Raw genomic sequence first — 19,362 nt, 5'->3', positions numbered from 1 at the left:
TGTGGTGTGTTCATACAGCGCATTACTTACACTTCATTAGAAGTGGGGGTATTTTTTGTGTGGCGTGTTCATGCAGCGTATTCGCTGCACTCCATTAGCAGTTTATTTTCTGCGTGGTGTGTTAATACAGCGTATTCCTTACACTCCATTAGCAGTGTATTTTCTGTGTGGTGTGTTCAAACAGCGTATTCCTTACACTCCATTAGAAGTATTTTCTGTGTGGTGTGTTCATACAGCGTATTCTTTACACTCCATTAGCAGTGTATTTTCTGTGTGGTGTGTTCATAAAGCGTATTTCTTACACTCCATTAGCAGTGTATTTTCTGTGTGGCATGTACATTGTAATGTTCATAATACTTTATAAATAGTATGTATTATGCATGGTCTATTGTCCAGTATGAATGATCACGTGACATAGAAATTATGTCCAGTGACTTCGGGTGTAGGTTCATGTCACTTTCCAGAGCAGAATTTGCATTACTGAAACAGTTATCCATCTGAATGATCCAATTGTGATCAGTGATCTACTACTACTGCTGCTGCAACAGCTGCTACTACTACCACATCTACTACTACTACTACTACTACTATTTTATTACTACTACTACTACTACTACTACTAATAATAATAATAATAATAATAATGACATTATATTAAAGACTAATAAAACAGTATATTTAAAATAAACTGCAAGCCATCCATTAATTTCTTTACGTAAATGATAATCCATTACCAACGTTTTCTGACCCATTCATGTGCTTTAAGGACAGCAGAATACATTTATTAGTAAATCACAAAATTAACTGTCAGATACAAGTGCAAACAAATTAATAATGAAAATGCGCATCGTACTTAAAATGGAACATAATTACTTAAATATTTCGTGCCCCAAATACACTGATCAGATTGTATATATCGTTAAGAATTCACGTAGATTCACACACACGCACACACCACATGCATGTACACACACAAATATCTCTCTCGAGACAGGCAGAGAAAGACTGTGAAAGATATAGGTTTTGCCCTATCTCACCTTAATCTTTGTTGTGCCATTTTGGAGTACCCAAATTTACTCGGCACTGTATAACCAGGATTGAGCTGACGTGCGGTTTAAACCTATGCGTTCATGGCCGGCTGATATCAATGGTCAGCAAAACAAATATATATTCTGGAAATAGCCATTAATTATCAAATTGATTAATTAGCAAATGAATATCAAAAGTCCTCTGATTTTATGGATTTCACATGGTAGAATCAATAATCGTCCCAACAAATGAACATCCAAATACCTTAAACATGGACTAGTGATGAACAATTCTCAGTATTTTGTACGCAAATCACACGATACTAAACAATTTAAATCTATGAAATATTTTTTCTTTCCCCCATACCAATGGTATGTTTATGATTTTCGTGCAGATGCGATGATGAGACTTTTAAAACTGCATTTCACACATGATTTGAAATGATGGTTCATACTGATTTCTCATTATTCGATATCTCAGAAAGTCAAAAGTAGCTCACAACTCGTAGATGACCTGAGATTTGTTTACACCTAGTTTCAGTTCGCATCTGACTCAGTCTGTCAAAAAGTCAAAAGTAGCCCGCTGCGTCTTCTTTGTGGTCTGTTCAGTCGCCTCTACAATTATTTCTGTCCCTCCGAAAGCCATCTTAACGTCATACCTTCCACCTTCATCCTCCTCCTCCAGTTCTATCAATATCTCACCCAGCAGTGTGCAACCTTTGTCGGTGACAAAGTTGGGACTTTTCTTATTCGAGGAGTAAACACGAATGCGCCCTACTCCTTGGTCTTTAGATGCACTCAGTGCTACGCTCGTTTGGAAATCACCTACCTTAACAGGGGTATCCATTTCAACGTATTTGTGGAAGACATCTTTAACAAGAACCCTTCCCAGACTGTCGGTATATTTCTTCTCTTCAGGTTGTCCTTCTTGATACAGCTTGCTCACAGCAATGCCGTATGTCAGACGACACATTCGGGAAGCGATTGACATTGGCTTGTGACCATAGATAACCGCGCCTTTCAGCACAGCGAGGCCGGCGTCGAAAGGAACCAGGACCTTCATGTTTGAAAACCTTCTTCTGATAGACTCTTGGACGATAAGTGACTCCGAAAAGCCTCCAACTAGCAGAAGGATTTTTGTACCGCGAACAGGATGTTCTCCAAGAACATCCTGTATGTGTTCCACGATGTTTTCGATGTTCTTCTTGAACAGCGATTTCATGACCTCTGCATCTATTACCATCTTGTCCGCTAAGCACTCCATTTTGCCTGCATATTTCCCAGTTTGGGGAAGAGACTCTTTCAGGGACTTATTTCTTTTACTCTTGAAAATTTCATAGAAAGATACAGGAATCTTCACTCTGACTTTCGGCTTATCTGTCATGTCCAGCTTGATCTGCCGTTTTACAAGCTCAAACTCTCTGAACAGATCCAGAAAGTCCTCGGTACACTCTTCTGTAAATTGACGTACCACATCTTCCCCAGCCAAATCTTTCAAGAGATCCAAAAATGCCTCATCAACCTTCACACCGCCCCATGCCCCACCGCTTGGTTTATGAAGCTCTCTTACTGCCTCCTTAGATTCCACTTCATGTACTGTGATATCAGCCGTCCCACCTGAAGGGAAGCAAATTGATCACATATAGATCGGAGTTGTAGAGTTTAATGTTTGCATTCATAGAGTTATTATATAGAAACTCGGTGAACATTTACAAAATTGTACGACGTTTTATGATATTTGCATTAAGCTATCTATTTAGGCAAGAAGCAGCAAGCTTCTTTTCTTTTTTTAAATTGGTAGCGTAATAAAATCTTTGTTTATCAAAGTGGAAAAAGAAAAACAATTTTTGCAAAGCGTCTTACAAACACATGCGTATTGATAAACACCTATAAATATATAGTTCGTGTATAACAATACAGTTCGTTCCTAAAAAATTAAATAACCATCTTGTTTTATAATTGAACAAAGTGAAAACATATTTCACAAAAAATGTTGTTCGCCATTATACTGTATCCAGCCATTGTCAGGAAAGTCGTAATTATCCCCTTTATGTGTTGCCTGTCAGATTCTAACTAAATAAAATTATGATTGTGTTCAGTGTTTTATCAACCCTTACATCTTGTTCATATTCTTATTCTTCAAAATTTAGGGTACATCTTTCCACACAATCTTTCATACAGCTATATCCTCATGAAAAGTCAGCAAGCAGCAGACTTCATCTCTCATTTTCTGGTCATATGATGGCAACTCTCCAATGAATTAAAACGTTTTTATATGATTACTTTATCATTGTTTCGAGTCTGCCAACTTCATTTTAAGTTTTGCTCCTGTTCCATATATTGATTAGAAAACATGTACTACGTTGTTTGGATGCTGATAATTTTCAACCAGGCTGGCTATTCTTCATAGTTTTGAATTCAAACTTACCGCCCAGATCGATGATCATGTACTTGGTGCCCTGGGAGAAAACGGTGAAACCAGAATCATCGGAGCCCGTTAACGTGCCCATGGGTAGATGCTTGCAGTAGAGGGCGGCCGCCTCTGGTTCCAGGGCAATGCTCAGCTGGTGGTTCTCTATACAACACTGTAGGGGATGAGAGTGACTCTTACATATTGTTTGAGGGTTAAAAAAAACAGGAGTATTACTTTCTAAAAAAGTTACGAAACCCTAGGGCGAATAAAAAAAAATTACGATTCATGTAACAGCGTTTAAAATTCTCTTCGTGTTGACATGCAGAAGAATAAATGGCAAAATTAATTCTGGGTAGTAGAAATGATGATGAGATGAAGGAGGGGATGTCTATGACGACAATCACGACGATAATGGGGTGCAGTACAACGACGAAAACGATGATGGTTAGAAGAAAAGAAGTAAACGATATGATTATCAAGCTACTAATATGACAGATAGTCTCACAAACTGACTGGCGTTGTCTGATCAGATAACAATTACTCTCACAAACTGACTGGCGTTGTCTGATCAGATAACAGATATTCTCACAAACTGACTGGCGTTGTCTGATCAGATAACAATTACTCTCACAAACTGACTGGCGTTGTCTGATCAGATAACAGTTACTCTCAGAAACTGACTTGCGTTGTCTGATCAGATAACAGATACTCTCTTAAACTGACTGGCGTTATCTGATCAGATAACAGTTACTCTCACAAACTGACTGGCGTTGTCTGATGAGATAACAGCTACTCTCAGAAACTGACTGACGTTGTCTGATCAGATAACTGCCACTCTCATAAACTAATTGGGTTTGTGTGATCCGATAACAGCTATTCTTAGAAACTGACTGGCGTTGTCTGATCAGATAACTGCTACTCTCATAAACTAACTGGAATTGTGTGATCCGATAATAGCTACTCTTAGAAACTGACTGGCATTGTTTGATCAGATAACACAGTCTCATAAACTTACTGGCGTTGTGTGATCCGATAAGAGCTTCTCTCAAAAACTAACTGGCGTTGCCTGATCCGATAATAATTATTCGCACAAACTGACTGGCGTTGTCGGATCAGATAACATCTACTCTCATAAAATGACTGGCATTGTCTGATCAGATAACCGACACTGCTAGATAAAGAACAAGAACATGCAGAGATGACGTTTTCCTCGATCTACTATTAAGGCTGCAACGTTTACCAAACTTTATAAACGTGTGCACGCTTTACAATAACCAAAACGAAGCTGTTTAATCAAACGATTGGAAATTTATCTATTGTTATGATTACTGAAAAGCTGGCAGCTGTAATAATGTCTACTCCACTAAACTTACAACTGTTTCATTTGCGAAATGTCTTTTTCTCTTGTTCTGGCAGGATAGTTTGATAAAAATAAAAATAAAAATAATTTCATTAAAACATCCAGGGATCGCTGTGATATTGTTTCCACTGTTACATATATGCAGATCTAGAAAAAAATCGAAACGAAAATGACGTAATGCCTAGACATGCACATGGTATGGAGGTGTTTTTGCAGGACATTCAATGAATAATAAACTATGGAGTGGCTGACTATATAACATTTCTTTTTTAAGAAAAAAAGACTTGGGTATATCATTTTCGATATACTAACACTCTGTGCAGCTTCCCTCATGAACTGTTTGGCGCCGTCTGACCAGATAGCGGGTACAGTCAGGACCCAGCTGATTTCTGACTCATCTATGTGTTTCCCCTGGAGATCCATGAGGTTTAAGGCGTGGTTCTTTAGATAGCGTATCCCGTGAGCGAATACTTCCTTTGCCTGAAGTGGCTTGCCGAATTCATCTTCTATGGTGGTTTCCCGACGAAGTCCCTGTGTAAATCAGAAGATTCTCAATCATGAAGCATTCTGCCTAGAAAATCATTAGTATTGCTTCCCTCTTCCAGATAATGACGTAACCTATGTATGATGTAATTCAGGTTGCACGTTCTGTACTTTCACACATCTAATTTTAAGCTTCTATTAGCTACCACCAACTGAAAGCGTGGCATCTATAATGATATCAAAGTATTCTGCTTGAAGACCGTGAATATGTACATATCAGCCGGTTAAACAATGTTTAATGAATATATAAATAACATGAATGGGCCCATTTATAAGTATGCTTTTTAAGTCACAATAAACTGGTATACTAATATACATTATAGTATTGTGCTGGCTTTCTTACCTGCTTGTTATGTAGGATCATCTTGAAACGACGGAAATAGTACCAGTCCTTATGCTCTTTTTGCTCTGCAAGCTCTTTGTATTTGTCTTCCGCCTCATAACCAAAATGGCTGAAGGTCTTGTCAGGTTGAAGCAAAACGCATGTCGGTGTTTTTAGGGACAGTAAATTGCCAGCGTTCCATCCGCTAGGGGTACAAATTTTCAGCGGGTCAGCTTTGAAGTCAGATAACAGAGAAAACGCGTACCCGGAAAAAGTGGTCCCAAAGTCAATGGCGACAGTAATTGGAAAGGACATCGTGGTCTACATGAAACACAAAAAGTAAACACCTGTATGTGCAGTTAAACAAGTTTGAAAAATGGCAAGGACAGTCGCCAGTAAATCTTCAAGATGGACGCTTTAAGAATATAATTCTTTTTATATTCAGGAATAATCATGTCATGTTTAGTACTAAATTCACACTTTTAGTACGCAAGGAATTCACCTCGTGCGGGTTCAGTGATGTAGAAATAGTCCGATGCGCCCTCCTACATGTTGTAAAAGGTTATTAGTGGAAGCAAGAACCGCGAAGGCTTTAGCTCACCAGAGTCGCCACCTGTCGGCTACCATTGTGTTTCTGTGCCCTAAAACCCCAAACCTAAGGATAAGGAATTTGTTTTAAAATTTTCTAAATGCAATAAATCGGCAAAAACGTTCTCGTTTTACGCGCTGTCGTACTTGTTTGAAACTTGTAGTCATTGTCAAAGGTCAATTATATTGTATTCAATCACATAATATAAATACTGGAGGAATTTACAAACTTTGAAATTTTTCTTGTGATACTTTCTGATTTATTTATCAGTATACAACTTTTAGAAGATACTTCACTGTGTTCCTTTTCGCTAAAAGATTAATTAATCAAATTATAAAACCTGCTTGAAATTAAGAAGTCCCAAGATTTTCCATTTCAACATTTGTCTTTGCGATCACATATACCAAAAGCTTTATATTATTAAATGTTGGAAAGCGAAAGGTCAAAGAGTGCTGAATAGATGAAAACTGCAAAGAGGAGAAAGAAACAACGGGATAAAATTTCCCAGAGCATAACAGTGTGAGACAAACCTAAGTTTGGAAATGTTTCAAGGCTTCATCATATGAAGCTTGTTTGAGACAAAAAGGTATTTATCTTATACCTTTTATTGTTTCTTTCTTGCTACAAAAGGCCAATGGCGGACAAGAATTTACCATGTGAACGTGCTCCAATAAAACTTGTTTTTGTTTTGCCATATTGTCGAAATGATCTGTATATTTCCCATTAAGCACGTTTGACCACCTATGACTCCTATTTTCATTTTCATTCCAAATCTTATGTTTCTAGCATTGACTTTAATAACAAGATGTTATCAGAATCGCCATATTAAAGTTTTTATATACGTTATACATTTTCTTCGCTAGAACGACGTTCAGGCGTAAAGTATAATGGTAATGGCCGAATATTAAATAGAGAATCAACCGCCTTTATTTCGATTATTAAGCTGAAGAAAAACATATTTCAAAAGAGTCTTGCATATTTAATACAAGTGTTTATGTGTTATTTGTATTACACGGGACCATCTAACATGGAACGCAATATGTAACAGCCGCATTTTTAGCCCAAGAATTAAATCAGGAGCGAATGTTTGATAATTGGACAAATGATAATTGATAATTTCATATTCTGTTTGGGAAAGGTACTATTTATTTTACATGAAACCATCTGACCTGGAGCGTAGTATTTAACATCCCCAATCGTAGCCCAGCAATTAACAGCGGACGTTTAAAAACTAAATGATAAGTGTCTGTTAATACGGAATTAAATTTATTTCAAAATGAATAATAATGCTGGAATATAGCTAATACTGGAGAGAGAGGCACTATTCACTTAGACGCTGCCTTGTGTTCATCTTTTTATTGTCGTCTTTTGACTGTAATCGGCAATTCTACATGAGACGTACATCTCTCTCTCTCTCTCTCTCTCTCTCTCTCTCTCTCTCGAATGAGAGGATTCGCTAAAATGGTATTTGCAGTTAGCTTTTAGCTGATAATTAAATGATTAACCTCAAATTTTCTATATTTTAAGTTGTGACTGCGCACTCACTATTTTGCTTGGGCCCTGCTCATCGCTTTTACTGCCTTGGGCCCCGCATGCTGCCTTGGACCAGGCCTGTAGGGAAGGAGTTTTTTATTTTGCTGATATCACGTAATTATTGGACTGCTGGTGATGCAGTCCACATAAGTGACAACTGCATTAAAAATAATATTGTGTTCATATGATCTAACATTCATAAAGTTATTTACAAAATTACTTTTACATATTATGTGATAAACTACTTATCTGAATGTAAATTTGTAAACCATCAAACTAAAAACAATCCTTTTGGGAGCCGAGACCACCATAATGTACATGTAACAGAAAGAACCATGACATTTCTTTACAAAGATTATTTTCAAATATATACAAATAACAAAGGATACAAATACATGAAAGAAATGTGACGCTTGAATAATTTGTGTAGTACAGGTGTGAACACCTTCATCATACAATGTTACTGCTGAGAAATTCATATTAAGCTGCAACAAGTTATGTTCATAAGATATAACATGCCTACAGTTATTTACAAAATAACTACAAGATAAGAAGCTATACACCAAGGCGGTTGGTGGGGTGGTGGTGGGAAATGTAAAAATTATGATCGCTAAATATACAACCCGTATCTCCAAGAATTCTTTTCCAAGTGTCGCTAAGAATGCCGACCCAAATATTCGTACACCTTAAACCTATACTCCATTGGCTGAACTAGTCACGTGACCCCATTCCTGGGTTTGATTGGCCCCAGAGGGTCTATATTGCTTTGTTTACAGTTCTCAACAAGACCCATTCACCCCTCATCACAAATATCCTTGCGCTTGCACAAATAGTTTTTTACTTGAGGCCCCGCTCATCGCTTTTGCTGCCTTAGGTCCTGCATGCTACCTTGGGCCGGGTCTGTAGGGAAGGAGTTTTTACTTTGTTGATATCACGTAATTACTGGACTGCTGGTGTAATACACGTGCTGTTTGCGAGATTTGGGTATATGACCAATAATGCAAATTGTGGGTTACCAGATCAAATTACATCAACATTGTATTTTCGTCTCACCTGGCAGCGGATTCAAGACCTAACGAATATTATAATCGCAATTTCTGATCAATTGAATCATATTCCGATCGTTTGGCATAGATGTAAGGTCCTTTAAGTTTGCTGTATAGTCCCGGTAGAAAGCATCTTTGCTAGTCAAGGTTCCGATGCGTTAACCCTGTCTACACTTTGGCGGATCGAGCAAATATGTCCGTGTCTCGGGTCTGTCAATTTCATTGGATGCGGCGACAAGTTACATCATCCATTCAAATTGAAGTTCAAATTTGAACGATGTTCCTAGATGATTGAGACAAATGGAGTACAGTCTTCCACTGTCGGTCCGTGTGTGTACATACACCTTTCACTCAAATACACCAGTAATGGCTTCCCTCTGGTACGTAGTCATACTTTCGATGTTAGTCGTATAAAGTATCCTTTTGAAGTCAATTGCCTCCACCATTTTCGGTCGATGTGCAATGCACCGCTGTTCACGCTACTGGTTAGGTGGAATTACATGTTAAGGGAGGCAACTCAACAAATCCAATAGATGTCGCTAGGACAAAGCACTAAGCTATCTGTTCTACCCGCCAAGGTGTTGATAGGGTTAACACACCGGAACCTCGGCTTGCGAAAATGGGTAGAAAGCGACTATGAAATATTGATACCGCGGATGTCTGCGAATATAAAGGTTTCTATAGGCAAGGCGCTCTGACCCACACCCCATGTCAAAATAACTAATATTGGGTGGCGCAGGTCAGTAGTATCTAATAGGCATCGTAGGCACTGAGCCATGGGCCCACGAAACCGTGTTGTTGAAATGTGTTTACATACAGAGGGAGATTCATATCCATGACAGTCATAATAAAGAAGTGTCTAGGGCTAAATAACCTTAATCCATTCCTGGGGTGGTGAGAGTCAGAGGAAACTCGGACTACATCGTCGTAAGCCACTGGCGACATTTCACTACGCTCCTTTATTTTAGCATAAAGGAATGTAACTGATCGTTGCTACTGGCTTGTGACGATACTGAGGCATAGAATGGAAGATTGTCATTACTCCAGATTACCTCATATCAACGTGGTCATGTAATCGCATTTACTCGTCTTAAATTAAATAAGTATTGGTGTTTTAAAATTTAATACTAACGCAGTTTAACCAAAGTCTACTCAATTCCGATCGTTAAATGCTCTGTACCTTAACTGTCATCCAGAAATTTCCAGACGAAAAGTTTTGATTGCTATGGATTTTTACATTGGTGGACAGGTACTATCTTGGGTCAAGAAAAGAGACGTATGGTCTATTCATAACAAATTCCAGGGTAGTACGATTTTTTTATACGCGTAGCTTTCATTTTAGCATCATTTAATCTTGTTTTTCTGGATCATATCTTTAGGCTGACCTCTTACAAAAGTGTCCGCATAGTTTAACATCGGATTTACCGTATGTATGCTATTTCTCAGGGCGTGTATATCATGATCCACCAAGTAATATGGATATATGAGGATCTAAATAAAGTAAATAATTGCCATTTAAAGGTATGTGTAATCTAAGTATCGCCACCTTACGAACTCTTTACATCATAAAATGCAAGCATCCATGGAAAGAAAATATCTTTTTAAATTGAACAAAATTTGGGGTGACACTTTAATTATGTTGAATGTAACTCAGACGTTTTTACTGAGGTATATCGTTTATCAGCTTCCCAAACGAGGCTGAGGAAAACGAAAGTTGAAACCGCGAGCTCCAGACAACACCAAAATTCACACATTAAGGTCAGTTTGTGGCAGCCTAATTTAAACGAGACCACTTGTCGTCAAAATAAGCTGATACACCTAAAACCCTTTCAAATCAATGCTAGCATTTTTGCTCTTGTAGTTCTTCCTTATGGGGTGGGAGAGGGGACAGGATTTTCCCAGTTCTTGTTGTTCATTATCCATGCAACAGTTTCAATAACCCTATAATTTTTCCTGTATTGAAATCCTGAGTGCAGACTAAGCGATTTAATTTCCTCCCTAAAGGTAAGTTTCATTAATGCTTAAATTCGTATCTACATCTAACTTACCGATAAATGCGAAGTTGCACTACACTTCCCTATGTCACTGCCGGTCTATCAATTTTCTTCCTTGTTGTGAAATTCCATTATTCGGAATACTCTTGCACAATAAATTCTTCCACTCAGTTTACTCCCTCATAACAAATGCATTGTCATTAAATTTTAATAGATGTCAATGCACTAATGCAATCGCTTGTACATTCCAAACCTTTGGAGGATTGTGAAATTAGAAAGTTTGAAGCGCTATTATTAATGTTCATCTTTATCAATAGAGGTTAGATTACATAATCGACTTACAGGACATTTGATAATAGACTTATATGATATAAAATAATCAACTTAGAGGACATTACATAATCGACTTACAGGACATTAGATAATCGACTTACATGACTCATTGTATAATCGACTTACAGGACTCATTGTATAATCGACTTACAGGACATTATATAATCGACTTACAGGACATTAAATAATCGACTTACAGGACATTAAATAATCGACTTACAGGACATTATATAATCGACTTACAGGACATTATATAATCGACTTACATGACTCATTATATAATCGACTTACAGGACATTATATAATCGACTTACAGGACATTATATAATCGACTTACAGGACATTAGATAATCGACTTACAGGACATAGTTATATACAGTCTTCATTTGAAAGCATTCAAATTCTCAGTTTTATTGTTCTTCAAAACTCGAACGTAAGAAATCAATGAAATGATAAGCATACACAGGCGAATGGATAGAAGAAAATGGATTAGTTGGAAATTAAACTAATCGATGACTGACTATATTTTCAATTGGTTGTGCAAATGTAATTCAATATTATATGTACGGTGAAATTCACGCGAATCAGCATTGGTTGTTGGAAACTATAACCATTCCTGATATATGTATACATTGTTTTTAAAGAACTATGGATCCAAACAACCCAAACTAACTAAAATATATTTTTAGATTGGTGTGTATTTCCTGCACTACTTTTGGTTGAAAACCCATCCCGTGCAAACATGTAAAATACATTACACAGAAAATACGGGAAAATTTACCTTTACTAAATGTCCATAAAATGGAAACGAGTATTCATAAACTCATTAAATCTGTATACATGTCGAAAACATTTGAAAGATAGTTCTAGCTATGACAAAGAGTAATTTTTGTTTCAGTATGACAAGACGGTTGATTACTTTAAAGCAACTGAATCCTGCGTGAATCCTGGGGGGTGGGGATGAAGATACGACATGGTCTTTTCTTAAATTTCTTACATAATCTTAAACTTATTTCAGTTGTTTGATTTTTATTTTTTCACTGGCTGTTGACAGAAAAACATGGTGGATAGCAGTAGTGTTCCCTTGCCAGTTAATTGGTTGAGTTAAGCCAAATTGTCAAAGGGTGGTAATACAGAAGTCACGCAGATAAAATCTGATTTATCTGTGCACATCGGCCGCGTACATAGTGTGATTCGAATTTCATTCCGAGTTCCGTATGTAATCACAGCCTTTTCATATCGATACTTTTTCGGGATTAATCCTGTACAGTGTTAAGTTAGGAATTTTTTCGTCAGAAGTCATCGTTTGCTGCTTGGAATAAGATTTCGGTAACATAGAATTTGGTTTTATTTGTGCTTTGAGCGACGCAGACCTGAATAATAGCAATACAATTTGGAAACAGGCGAATGGAAGGTCCTGCCTTTAAAGTTATCTGTTAGAATGGAAGGTGGTGGTTTTGATTATGATTGTTTGTATGTAAGTAGATTGTTCTCTCTCTCTCTCTCTCTCTCTCTCTCTCTCTCTCTCTGTAGGGGGCCCCGAGTGGCCGAGTTGTCTAAAGCGTTCTCCGTTACGGATCACTGCCATCTCACCTCTGTCTGCGTGGGTTCGAGTCTAGGATTCGGCCAATGTGGGAATGTGAGAAAGTTTGCCAGTAGTTTCTCGTGGGTCGGTGGTTCTTCCCGGGGTTTTCCCGGGTCCTTCCTCCACCATTAATACTGGCCGCCATACATAGCATATCGTGTGCTGAAAAATGGCGTTAAACCCCACAACAACAACAACAACTCTCTCTGTAGAATTAGTACTAATGGTGTAGATGCATGAAGGCAGTGTCGAGTCTAGAACTGGTCTGTAGACGACGATGTGGCGCGCCAGTTTGGGCGTTTTAAGTCATTATATACTTTTGCGGTCCTTTAGAGACTTGTTATTCTACTGAATACGCATTCTCTGACCTGAGTTTACGCCGTGGTAAACACGGGTTGATCCTGTGTTACATTTGCTTTGACTTGCTAGAGACGTACCAGCTGGGAAGTTTTTCATAGAGTGTACTTGGAAAGCTGTTGGCCACCATCCGGGTAATAGTCCACAGTGGTTTTCATCATGCATAGATTGGATCGTCTGCTTGGAAAGATCAGTGTCCATTGGGAATTTCTGAAGGAATGTTTATAGCACATGTCAACTAATTATCAGCATGGGATAGTGATATTGCATGTCCCTGATTAATTGTAATAATTTATGTGATAGTGTTGGAACTCTGCTCTTGGGAAGAAAGTCTCTTGGAGCCGATTTCGTTCGCTGTTGCATTAGTAATTTAGTGGCGAATTAGATATAAGAGGAGAGTCAGCTGACAAGTACTGATGATGATCATTTATTTGCGCAGGTGCGCTAAGGTCTTTGGGGATACGTGTTATCCTTGTGGAAATGCAATCTCCGACCTGGGTTCTTCGTGGTAAACAGGTACGATCATGTGTTACATTTGTTTGACTTGTTAGAGACTATGTGTTATGAAGTGTTTGCTACAGTGTAATATGAAGACTGTTGTGAGAGAGTTTGAGTACTGGATGGACGCTCAAAGCAGTGTCATGGTTGATCCAAATTAGATAATTTGTGTTCATTGTTGATGTTTAGTTTATTTCTTTAAAAACATTTAAATAGAGAGTGACGGGTCTTAGGAAACAGGTCTATTGATTTTGAGTTTTATTTTAATCATGTATGGGAGTCACGGATCGATTTGGTGGCTGAGTTTAGGAGAGTAATCAATTATGACGTTCATGTTCACTCGAGGGCGAGTGATCTCTTTCGAAGGCGTGGGTAATGTAATAAGTCTAGAGTATATACCATTTGCAATTACGTCTCCATTTTATAAATTTATTAGATTTTAGTAATTAATTGTTTGATTATTGGAAATCAGTGTAAGAGAAATATTCCTCAGCTCGAATAATTAGCTAATTGATGAGGTTTCCTGTTGGCACAATTTAGTTTCGTAGTGAGTTCAGGTAAGAACCGCATAAATAGGCACCAGCCAAGTAGTTCCTATTAAAATCTACAAATGCTGCTTGATTGTGCATCACCATGTGAACAGTTTGTGAAAGGGACTGATATGTGTTTCAATGGAATAAATGAGGAGTTGTTCCATTATCTGTAGATGCCTTTTATTGTTGCTACGATAGTAAATATGGTGGAGTGATACAGGTGAAACTAGATTTATTATCGTGGTTTGACTGACCTAAGGATAGAGTAAGAAAATAGTTCCCCGATTTGGGAGTTTTAGTTTTATTTATAGTTTCATGGACAGAAAAACCGGCATTATGTTATGGCAAGCTAATGAGGAGAAACCATGGAGTTTTGAGGAAGTCATGCAATTGTGAAGTTTTTATGCAAATGTGAAGTGGTGATCACTCATTGATTAGAGGAAAACTATTTACAGTTTTGGCCAGTTATTAGAAATTCCAATTGACAATGGTAGTTGTCAAGAAGTCATTGGAAATAAGGTGAGTTTTAGCGAAATTCATGCGAGTGTTAGATTCGCTCTGTAGAAAGAACCCCCTTGGCATATTACAGTAATAATGTTCATGGACTTGTCACAAAAATGTATGTAAATTTCTGGATTATGGAGGAAACATGCATGTTTCCAAAGAAAAATTATTTGTGTTAAGTATTTAAATCCGAGGTTTAACAATGAAATGTACTGACAGTATTTTATGCAAATTTTTCTAGAGATTTTGCTTCCATTCAGGTGACATGCATTTTATAAACTTAGATGAATGCTACTGTAATCTTGCAAGATTACAAAAATGAAATGTGACAGGATTGTTTCAAAAATACCCACAAAATTTATCATTTAGTTACCATTAGCGATCAAGAGTAACTGCATATAGTAACAATAATATAACATTTGATATATAAGTAATCACATATAAACTACAACAGCATATTCATTTGCTTTTCTTATTTATGCTGGGCTCTAGCCCTGTATAGGTTTTCTCATTTTTGTTTTGTGATTTTTGTGGTTTGTCACTAATTTCAGCACATGATTGGCCATACCTGGCATCATTTTTTGCTTTGTTTTGCAACTTACATCTTGTATTCTCTATATAAGAACACATTTAAACCAGTCCAATTTCAAAGAATACCTCCATGTTCCATGTTGTCTATACAATACTGTGCAGGACCAGTCAACCAGATTTAACCAGACGGTCATTTTGCTGGAATTTAAAATCTTGTATCCATATATAAAAATATCTCAGAACCAGTAATGTTTTAAAACAAAAATAACCTTAACTTCCCAGACTGTAGTACATATTCATACGGTCTTCAAACAGATGTGCAGAACCACATGTTTTAAACAAAATTTCCACAAGTTCATGGACCAGTCTGACATTAATATTTTACAACTCTTTTTAAAATGTTGGACTACATTACTGATTTCTTGCTTGAAATAAACATTGCTACCAGAGCTGCTTGAATGGAGTGCAAACACAACTACCAGAGTTACAACAAAATAATAAATAATGTATCCCAAAATGGTGTGTGTGTGTGTGTCCTTTTACTGCAACCATGTATCTTATTTTTGCATAAACACTACTCATGAATAACAAGTGAAAAGCAAACTGATCACTGAAAAATTATTTCTAGCACTATCATTATACACTAACACACTGTATCACAACCTATACTTTTACTACTGTGATAATGAAATCATGCTATACATGTACATGGCTTAAGTACTGGGATACTACAACACTAATATAACATTTTAAAAAGCTCTTATGCACTAATGCAAGTGCTGTACAGCAAAAACCAAATATTTGTCTGGCTATTTTCATAGAATTAGTAAGCAAGGTTGGTAATACAAAAATGAAAAAACATTCCATTTCAAATCCAAATGTCTGAAGTTTGATTCTTTGCACGTGTGGACATTGTTTTATATGTAAGAGAGAATCACCTCAAAATCAAAAGATTGGCCACTAAAAAAGCATATCAAAAATATACTCCACAATCAAAATAAGCTCTGTGATTAGGAATAGGTTTTTTTTAAAAATAAGCTAAAAAAAATTGCCAAACTTTCAATGTATGGCTGTATATGCAAATGACTCAGCGGAAGTCACATGTAATAGAGAAAAGACATGCAAACAACTGAAACAAAATTCAATGTGCAGAAAACATTTAACAGCATGACAAAGTTTCTAGTGCACACAGTACACCGAGCATAAAGTTGGATTCCAGGGCCTAGACAAGATCTGCAACAGAAAATGTGACTTCCTTCTGTGGACTTATCCTTGGGGGTAGCAGGTGTTGCCATTTTGATTCAAGTACCCCTTTTGACAAAATCAATAGGATGTATGGTAGGTTTACACTGCGAACATTTAGGAGGAAAGTGAGGACCAGTTTTAAAATAAAGATGAAAACTAGTGAAATGCAGATTGAAATATTTCCTCTTCTATAATCAAAATGACAACTTTAGTACCATACACACTCACTTACAAGTCCAAATTCACAGAACCAGATTTGCTGTCACAAAATTAACCTGCAGATCTGGGTCGATAGTTTGGAGTAATCAGTAGAACAAAACCATGATCTCCTGGCAGTGGTAGATCATGATATGTGATGTCTGAGTCCAATTAAACAAATATACATGTATATAGTAATTGATGTGTACAAGAGCAAAACAACTAATTTGCATGCCCTTGAAATGACCTTATTTGATTAAACGATGCATCATCTACACAAAATTGAAAATAATTGATGTCTAGGGAACTATTTTTTATGGCAGCAGTCCCTACCCTTGTCTGTGAAATTTCATTTGAACACACAGTGAACAAGAAATTGACTTCACCTTGCAATAAATAGACATTTAGACAACCCCTCCATAATTTTCTATTTGTTATTCTGCCCAAAAGTTGTTCATGAGTTTTTAGTTACAGACACAAAAAAGTATAAACATGCTGTCAGATCAACTTTTGTGCTAATTTCATTTTGCCCCTGATGCCTTTAAGTCCATGTACCAAGTTACAATTTTACCATAAACAATATTGAAACAAAAGTGACTGAATGAAATCCCAAGTTTTTGGAACCTCAAAACCACAGGCTCTATCATTAAATAAATTTTGAAGTCACATTTAATATTATTTTGAAGTTGTATAGTGATGTTTTAATTTTAGGATTTTAAAAAAAAATCTGATATTTTCATCAAGTATGGTTAGTGTTTTATGTATGTTAATACACTGTACTATCAGACTTGTTATTAACCAATCGGGTTGGCCTATGAGGCTTGAGCATCCACTTTGGATTTGGGAGGTTGCAGGTTCAATCTTCAGCCAAATCAAACCAAAGACTTATAAAAATGATACTAGCAGCTGCCTTGCTTGGTGCTCAGCATTAAGAGGTTAGTGTTAGGACTTGTCGGCCTGGTGTCAGGATAATGTGACTGGGTGGGACATGATGCTATGTGTCTGTGGCATGATGCCCCAGTGCTTGACATCACTATAAACTTCCACACTTCAGACATCATAGTGATATAAATGGAAAATTGTTAAAGCTACATTAAGAATCAAAATCACACACACTGACTGGCACAGCCAGGAAAATAACAGTATTTGATCTATTTTGCAATGAAACAGTCTAACCTCAAAATGACTTCTGCCAATTTCCACATAACTTTGCTCCTACAGACTGATTCTTCTAGTACAGCCCCTTTACTCTGCAATGTTTGCCTAAATTCTTTATAGCTGACTATCAATACCGTATACAAATACTACGTCTTCTTATTAATCTGAGCGGTTGTCAAACTTGAAATTGACAGATCAATGCAATGCTTGCTATGTACCTGTTGGCGGACTTCATATAGAAAGAGTGCAGGATTCTCAAAGCCCATGATTGACAGCCACACCTGTTTTTTTTTAAAGGCATCACTACATTAATTAATATCCTTGTATATTTCCATCATTTTATTATAAGTTTGACGAATTCCACTGCACTAGTTCAGATGAAGAAAAAACATCCTATGTTATGTTAGGCAAAAACGCACATAAAACATTCAGTATAGGTTATGTTGCCTTTTCTGGAAACAGCTGCAAGCAAGCTTTCTGAAACTGACAGAATCATACCCGTTTCCTTTCTCATCTTATACAAATGCCAAGGGACTGAACTGAAAATATCTAATGTTTAGGCTTTAATGCAGCTTTCTATTGAATACAAGTAGCATTCTTTGATGGCCAGTAAAGTCTATATGTATTTTATATACCCAGTAGGTCGTAACTCCTTCAATGATAAATTACTATCACTGTAGAGCAGTGGTTGCCAACTCCCAGGTCATGACTCAAATCTGGGTCATGAGTACATCCTTGAGGGTTGCAGAGGGTCACATGATGTTTTACTCAGTGTGAAAACTTATCCAAATGTGAACACAGGGTTGTGAGGCTCAGAAAAATTATTTTTTAGGATCAAGCCCACAAAAGGTTGGGAACCACCCCTGTAACGTCTACATGTTTTCATATACCCAGAAGAGTGTTACTGCCAAGCGAGTCTACATGTAATTATATACCCAGTAGGCTGTTAGTGCCAAGTGGGCACTACATGTAATTATATACCCAGGAGACTATTACTGCCAAGCGAGTCTACATGTAATTATATACCCAGTAGGCTGTTAATGCCAAGCGAGTCTACATGTGATTATATGCCCAGTAGGTTGTTGATGCCAAGTGAGTCTACATGTAATTATATACCCAGTAGGCTGTTAAAGCCAAGCAAGTCTACATGTAATTAGATACCCATTAGGATGTTGATGCCAAGTGAGTCTACATGCAATTATATACCCAGTAGGCTGTTACAGCCAAGTGTTGTTGTTGTTGTTGTGGGGTTTAACGCCATTTTTCAGCACACAATAGGCTATACATGGCGGCCAGTATTAATGGTGGAGGAAGAATCCGGGAAAACCCCGGAAAGAACCACCGACCTATGAGAAGCTACTGGCAAGCTTTCTCACATACCCACATTGGCTGAATCCGAGACTCGAACCGCCGCAGACAGAGGTGAGATGGCAGTGATCCGTAACGGAGAGCGCTTTAGACCACTCGGCCACTTGGGGCCCCAAATCCAAGTGAGTCTACATGTAATTATACACCCAGTAGACTGTTAAAACCAAGCAAGTCTACATGTAATTATATACCCAGTAGGCTGTTAAAGCCAAGCAAGTCTACAT

At 37.3% G+C, this 19,362-nt stretch overlaps 1 protein-coding gene across 3 annotated transcripts; it reads right to left on the bottom strand.

The window, feature by feature from the left end:
- Positions 1–635: 635 nt before the first annotated feature.
- LOC149800278 (heat shock 70 kDa protein 12B-like) lies at positions 636–10,988 on the bottom strand. 3 transcript variants are annotated; one of them, XM_089959866.1, is made up of 6 exons: positions 10,883–10,944; positions 7,801–7,866; positions 5,688–5,987; positions 5,114–5,332; positions 3,457–3,613; positions 636–2,645 (listed from the first exon to the last, which is right to left on the bottom strand). In XM_089959866.1, exons 3-6 carry the CDS (start codon positions 5,979–5,981, stop codon positions 1,582–1,584), a joined length of 1,734 nt encoding a protein of 577 aa, XP_089815992.1. In that variant the 5' UTR covers positions 5,982–5,987; positions 7,801–7,866; positions 10,883–10,944; the 3' UTR covers positions 636–1,581. The 3 variants fall into 3 exon arrangements, with proteins under 3 accessions (XP_089815992.1, XP_089815993.1, XP_089815990.1); XM_089959867.1 differs by having other exon boundaries at positions 7,801–7,945; positions 10,883–10,931; XM_089959864.1 differs by lacking the exon at positions 7,801–7,866 and having other exon boundaries at positions 10,883–10,988.
- Positions 10,989–19,362: the final 8,374 nt, after the last annotated feature.

Source organism: Sinohyriopsis cumingii, chromosome 5 (genome assembly GCF_028554795.1).
Source record: "Sinohyriopsis cumingii isolate HCF-2022 chromosome 5, ASM2855479v2, whole genome shotgun sequence".
Lineage (NCBI taxonomy): Eukaryota > Metazoa > Mollusca > Bivalvia > Unionida > Unionidae > Sinohyriopsis > Sinohyriopsis cumingii.
Note: the sequence above shows the minus strand (reverse complement) of the source record. Positions and strands in the feature narration are given on the sequence as shown.

Bases quoted from the DNA above. Each gene is read 5' to 3' on its own strand.
- LOC149800278 (XM_089959864.1), bottom strand. From the start codon at position 5,981: ATGTCCTTTCCAATTACTGTCGCCATTGACTTTGGGACCACTTTTTCC. The intron at 5,333-5,687 runs GTAAGAAAGCCA...TGATTTACACAG, and splicing joins TGATCCTACATAACAAGCAG to GGACTTCGTCGGGAAACCAC. The intron at 3,614-5,113 runs GTTAGTATATCG...CATCCCCTACAG, and splicing joins TGAGGGAAGCTGCACAGAGT to TGTTGTATAGAGAACCACCA.